The sequence below is a fragment of the Ciona intestinalis genome, chromosome 12 (genome assembly GCF_000224145.3).
Source record: "Ciona intestinalis chromosome 12, KH, whole genome shotgun sequence".
NCBI lineage: Eukaryota > Metazoa > Chordata > Ascidiacea > Phlebobranchia > Cionidae > Ciona > Ciona intestinalis.
This window is the reverse complement of record NC_020177.2, coordinates 5243776-5250668: the sequence shown is the minus strand read 5'-3', so window position 1 is coordinate 5250668 and position 6893 is coordinate 5243776. Positions and strand designations below refer to the sequence as shown.

At 39.2% G+C, this 6893-nt stretch overlaps 2 protein-coding genes across 2 annotated transcripts in view; both read right to left on the bottom strand.

Annotated features, from left to right (window-relative positions):
* Positions 1-1672: 1672 nt before the first annotated feature.
* On the bottom strand, positions 1673-2783 carry LOC108950000. Its single transcript, XM_018814406.2, has one exon. It carries the CDS (start codon positions 2736-2738, stop codon positions 2304-2306), a length of 435 nt encoding a protein of 144 aa, XP_018669951.1. The 5' UTR covers positions 2739-2783; the 3' UTR covers positions 1673-2303.
* The window catches only part of LOC778675 (mitogen-activated protein kinase kinase kinase 11), a gene marked incomplete in the record, with an annotated part of 15010 nt that continues 9789 nt past the window's right edge, over positions 1673-6893 (bottom strand). The window contains 6 exon segments of the mRNA XM_018814384.1: positions 1673-3056; positions 3760-4023; positions 4482-4621; positions 4947-5140; positions 5506-5722; positions 6066-6219. Coding sequence (XP_018669929.1) covers positions 2794-3056; positions 3760-4023; positions 4482-4621; positions 4947-5140; positions 5506-5722; positions 6066-6219 — 1232 coding nt within the window.

Genomic DNA, 6893 nt, shown 5'->3' with positions numbered 1-6893 from the left:
TTTAAAACACGATTAGGATATTTAGGTATTATGTGCTAAAGGTGTCCGTCCCCCCACCCTACTATTTGTAACTTGTTTATCCTCGCGTGGAGGTGCAAAGATTATCGCTGCAACACAGACTGTCTTATCTCATACACAAGGAATTATTTATATCCTACAAAATCTATAGGGTGTTTTATTTCAATTTTAACCTCACAAAGTTACACACGTGGTAAGCGGACACGCGGTGTATGAACAGAGCACCCACTATCTCAACAACGACAAATTAACACGATTTTTATAAACAAATTCGCATTTTCTAAAAGAACTCACAAAATCAGTAAAGTAACGTCTGGCATAAGTCGCTATTTTCATTCAACTTGCACTAAACAGCTAAATATATGTGAGTTTGGATTCGTAACCTTTGTAATGAAGAGATTTATGACAAAGTCGAACTTCCAGCTTCGGGTTAATAATTGTCGAACTATTTGCGCAACACTCAATTCGTGTCTCGATAATAATTAATATGTAAACATTCAGACCTAAACTACGTAATCACTGCGTGGGGACTTATGCGTATTACACTGGGCAAGACACTTTTTTACGGCAATTTCTCCAACCCAGTGGTCACTAATGAGTTGCCCAAATTGTCAGCCATACATAAATAACAATCACCCATAAAGTTACATACATAGTAACTCGTTAGCGGGCACAAGGTGTATGAAACAGAACACCCGTGTTATAACGACTGTCGTTGCCCCGCCACACAAGAATAAATCAATGTCATGAATTCATTCAATTAGGTTCATATTCTGTCCTCTCTAAATCTCGCATTCAAGTTTAAACTTCTTCTGTTGATATAATTTTGGTTCAAAAAGTTAGAAAACTAATAATAAACAACAGTTTTAAATAATTTACGACTAAACACAGAGAACTTATGTTCCATACAAACTGCCAATCAAATAAACTGCATAGATATGATTGCCTATCGTATACAGTAGGGTGGGGGAGGACGAAACACCTTTCATCCTATTTCCCTTGCAATTTGGTCGTTAACAAAGAATTACAAAACCGTAAATAGGACTTATTTTCATTCAATTTTATCGTCCCATCTGAAAGTAAACAAAAAACTTTCAAAGAATTGTAAAACCATATCCTTACGACTCTCATAGACCGTTGTTAATTGTTTAAAACACGATAAGGATGTTTGGATATTATGTGTCCCATCTTCCCCCAACCCTACTATAAATCAAGGCCCTGAAACATTTCATTGGTTACCTAACTATGATACATCTATTTAAAAGCAACAAAACGCCAGTCTTTGGCCTACTGGTTTATAAGCTACAGATAAATTTAGGCGCAAAAATGATTAAAAAACCTATGACTAATATAACACCCAAGTCCACATAAATATAAGACACGGCATTCTAGCCCTAATATTCTAAAACTTTGATTGAATTAAAAATTAACAAAATCTTGAATCGAACCCTGCAACACAACAGACACCTGTGTTCAAACAATCACCATTATGAATGAACAATCGGTTTCTTTCTCCAAACATTACGTCATAATCGCGCCACACGTGACTATCGCGATGCTGTATGACGTCTTCAATTAGTGTGACGTCATAAATTTACATGTCATCATGTTGTGTGACGTCATAAAAAGTGAGATTCTATATAGTAATGTCAAATTTTATAATTAACAGTAAATTTTATTTCGCAAACATCGCAAATATGTTTTATAACCATTCTATGTTTGGTGAAAAAATAAATGGAATACTCGAGTAAGTATGAGCCAATCAGAAAGGAGTATTATATCTCTAGCAGCTTGAATGGGCCAATCAAAAGCGTTTAAAAATTGCTAACATAAACATCATATATAATTGAAAATTTGAGCAATTGAATGTGAAACGTCACAAACACTTTTGTTCCGTCATAAAATCACGTGATCACGACACAAATACATTCACTTGAAGTATTATGACAGAATAATTTGCACCATAGAACGAACAAAATTTGACATAAAATTGCCGGAAATATTATCAGATTTCTATGACATTGCACATAAAGAAGCAGCCAACTGCGTGACCAACATAGATATCCTATTTTATATAAAACAGGAAATAGAAATGTTATATTTTCTTAAAGTTGAATTGTAATTGTACTGTTGTGGTAGAAATGTACTAATTATTAAAACAAGAGAAAAATAAACTTTCGGCAGATAAGTAGATTACAGTGTTGCAAGATGCAAAGTTTTGAACCTTGCATTAAAGTAATTCCCTATTCCCCATGGCTTTGTATGAAACATTGGTCAACACTTTGTCATTGCAGGAATTCACGTTCTAATTCGTTGTAATCGAATATTTTGGTGCCTGTTGTTTGGTCCGTGGCTCTAACAGGGGGTGTTTCAGTTTTAGGAGTGTATTGAACCAGGGGGTGGTGTATATCTTGCTCCTCACCCATGTTCTCGTCTAATAAACTGCGTTGGGAAAGCAGCGAAGGGGTGAAACGAACTGTTTTCTTGGGTAAGGGAGGCGCCTCCTGGGGTTCATGGTGTGTGGGAGGTTTTGGAGGGAATTTAACGTCAAATAATCCCGGAGACCCTGGGGGTTCATTTAAGGGGTTAGGAGAGGGTTGGAGGGGGTTATTCTGGGGTAAAGCTAGACTCGAAATCGGGGTCTGGTAATGACCATTAGTGGGTGGGGTGTAGGTTGGGTAGTTTTGGTTATAACGACCAACGTAACCGACGGTTCCCATAAGAGCAGGTGAGGATGATGACTTCACAGTGGGCTGTATTGTGATGGCTGTGAAATTAGTTGGGGTTGGGAGCAGAGTCCGGCCCGATGTCTGTGAACCTTCTCGTCCCACTAGGTGAGTCCGAACCACTAGAGGGAGATGAGAACGAACGCAGGTCGACTCCTCGGCCACCTAGTGGTCTTGGACGTGGTAGAATAGCGAGTGTGCTCGGTCGTTCCACACCAGCGGTGTCGATTCCTTGGTCACTTTTACGACGGTTGGTTGGAACATTGGGAGCGGGGAGACGACATAATTCGGGGTTCTTGCCCGCTTCAATTGCTGTGGATGGGTGGTGTTAATATATGGGTGTTTAACAAGCTTGATATAAGAAGTTACATGCATGTTATAAGTCTGATTGAGCTCTTCTTGTAACTTGTGGGTTTTAGCAGCCACCATTTTAGCTGACTCATTTTCCTGTCTTAGTTTTTACCCGTAACGTGTTTTGTGGCTTTCTTGCTAATTCCTTTTTCTTTGTTGTTTTAATTAATTTGATTTTCACTACTGTATTCTAAGTGATAATCTATAAATATAAATACCATACAATATTCACAAATATAAACTGTTGCTGATACGCTTAAGTTGGACTAAGCTCTTTAGGCAACTTATTCTTTCAAAAACAACATTTAAATGTCATCATCATCATCAGAGTAATACCCAAAACACAAGCGTGTTTTGATTGTTGTGACACCAGGAAACATTGGATTTAGAGCCAATCGCACCTGACTGTATAGTTTTAAACTTATGGTAATGAGTGAAGTCGGCCAAACCCCGGATTCCATAAGTTACACTGCAAGGTTATAGCATTTTAGTTTTTAACTATACTTTGTTTTATATAATTTTGTCGTCAAAAGGGTTATTTTTGGTTTTGTTTATTTAAAATAGTCTGCTAGATCCCTTCCCCTGCCATGGGACTGCAGTTCCCCTATATATACTGCTATCTATACACGTATGGATATAATAAAGCACATAATAGCAGTCTTACCTTTCTCTGCAGGTGTTTTATGATGTTGCAGAACCATCACCGCGTTATCCAATGAAGGCATCGGTAACCTGCCATCGGAGGGGGTGCGCTTATGACCCCTGTTCCGATTTACCCCGCTTGTTTGGCCCCCTTGCTCCGTAACCTCCATTGGCCCCCATGAGGATCGCTTCTTTGGTAACTGGGGTGGGTGAGTCGGGGCACGATGGGTGACGGTAGGGGGGTTCGTAGAAGAGGATGATTCAGAGGAGGGGGAAGGTATGGCAGCTGTGGTGGAAGGTGGGGGTTAAGTTGTCATTCTTTTCCTCTGATATCTAAGTGGTGCCCCAAACATGCATTCATGTTCTGCCTAAGTCCTTCTCCCTTTTTCTATCTGGCCTCCCTGTCCGACCTTGTTGGTCATTCATTCATGTGCTTGTGATGTGAGGTTAATAAACCCCACTACAAACTTTACAGTGGGGTTTAGGTGTGTTGATGTATATGGGTGAGATCTTATGGTGGGCCATGCCAGGAGTGGGGGGTTTACGCCAGATTTGCCCAATTACCCCAACATTGTATATGCACATTCTAATCTACTTTCTATAGCAAAACACCAATGTCTAAGAATCTGGGATTTAGCCCAAAACTTGAAGGCAAACAACTTGGCAACCTAACCGCTTCATATTTTACTTTATAACCATTTAAATTTTGGCCAAGTTTAACTTTATAACACAAAGCCTTTTTACCTGGGTTTGACTCAAGCGATATCTGCGCCCCGTAATTTACTCGTCCGTAAACATTTCCATCGTCGCCATGGAAACCCTGGTTGGTGGATGCTGATTGGTCCATTTTGGTCGGGAGGGTTTCAAGGGAAAAGAAAGGATTTCTGTGAATGAGGGTTGTTATGTAAGAATAGACAACAAGTTGTATTGTTATGTAATAAGTAACTGTTTGTTGCGCCTCACTAATTATCTCATACTTTTAATGAAATTTTATTATTAAGTGACTATAAACTCCTTCAGTTGGGTATAGATGGTAGCACCCTGGGTGTTGGGGCAATAAACCTACATCCAGGTCCCATGGCATGCCTCACTGTAGGACCTCACCCACATAGAATAGAATGTGCGCATACAATGTTGGGGTAATGGGCCAACTTCCGCCCCCTAATCCCAGCTCCTCCAACAAAGACTTCACCCACACACATTACTCACGATGCAGGAGGAGCAGGAACGAGATCTCCCGTCTTTCTATACACGGCAACAGCAGATGTTGCGTTGTCGGCGGCAACGATGGAGTCCATGGAGGAGACAGAGAGGAGAGTCGCTGACGTCGACGGATCGCTTTCGATCGAAGCTCCTGACATCCGGTTCGTGGGATCAATGCTGCTTCTCACCTTATGGGAGGACTTTAAAGAAAAGAAGATGTATTAAGGGTGAGTAAGACACACATTTTCTTGTCAGTCATAATATAAACATCCGATATGTAATATACAACTTTCATTTTATTTTAATTAAAAAAATTAATCACTTTAACTTCTGACAACACTGAAGATAAATATATATTAAGTAAAGTTCTCTATGTTTTAGACCATGGGGAGATCTAAAAAGGGACACATGGGTAATGCTTTATTTAGATAGATGTTGCATAACAGTACAAGTTATACAGTAATATATGTGTTGCATAAGAATACACATGTGTCTCAAAAAATATAAAACAAAAAAAACACTATAACAGAACACTACTGCATTCATTCATATATTGTGGACTTACTTGTACTTTAGGCGAGCCATCCCTGCTGGATGAGGAGGTAGCTCTTATCCTCACATCCCCTGATCCCGTGCTCCCGGAGTCATCGGAGACGGGAGGCAGGGGAAGATGGGACACGAGTTGCGCGGACGAACGAACATCACGACCGAGAGCGACAGCGGTGAGAATCACAGCGGCTTCAAGCAACGCGCGGTTCATGCTACGTTGGACTCGCTTCAAACTGAAATGAATGTTGTATATTGGTTGGTTATTTAAGTCATGTTAGGCATAGGTGTATTGATCTCTAGAAGTGGCACTATGGGTGTTAGGGTGATGGGCCAGTTCTGACCTAAATCCATGGCATCACACCATGAATTATATGTTGGTCAGGTAAAGTGTTAGGCATACGTGTAATGATTGTTGAGTCCAATCACCCCAATCATAGCTTTGTTAAAGATGAGATATAAGATGGCATGTCACACCTGTTTTTGAAACAGAAATGATATAAACCTCAGTTTTAAGCTCGACAAAGTATTGCTATTACACAAGTAATGCTGCTATACAAGTACCACCCCATAACCCACCTATTTTCCCTGCTACTCTGTGGTGTGGGTCTGGGTGTTGCATATTCATCACTATCGCAGCTTCCTTTGTTGGTGCTTTCCCCTGTGTTATTAACAGATAAATCCGTTGGCCTTTTTATTTCATCAGATTCTTGTTTATCTGTGCTTTCAGGATCTGTCAATCAAAAAAAAGCTGTCAATCAAAAAACTTAAAATATTGCTAAGAATATTATGCGTATGCTTTATGATATTGAGTGACATGGGTTTATTATTGTAACTCCCACGCATATAAACCAGTAATTTGCAATGAGACACATTATAAAGATTAATTTGAATAAATACTATTTGACTGTTACCAAGCCTTTTGTATAAAATCTCATGCATTTAAACCAATAATTTGCATAGAGAATAAAAGCTAAAATTATTACAAAGATTGATATAAGTTTGTTGCAACAATAATAATTTGCACTTCACAAGTATATTATTGTAAACTGTCAATTAACCCAAGCAAATATAAAACAGCAGTTAGAACATGAAACACCCAGTATTAACTATCAGTTATACCACAAGGTAAATATTAAGTGAAGGAATAATTGAACGTTTTATTATTTATCCTCGCATGGCAATGATAGTCAGTATAACATGGGTGTTCTGTTTCATACACCTCGTGCCTGCTTACAAGTTACCATGTATGTAACTTATTTATCCTCGTATGACAGGGCAACAACAGTCATTATAACATGGGTGTTCTGTTTCATACACCTCGTGCCTGCTTACAAGTTACCACGTATGTAACTTATTTATCCTCGTATGACAGGGCAACAACAGTCATTATAACATGGGTGTTCT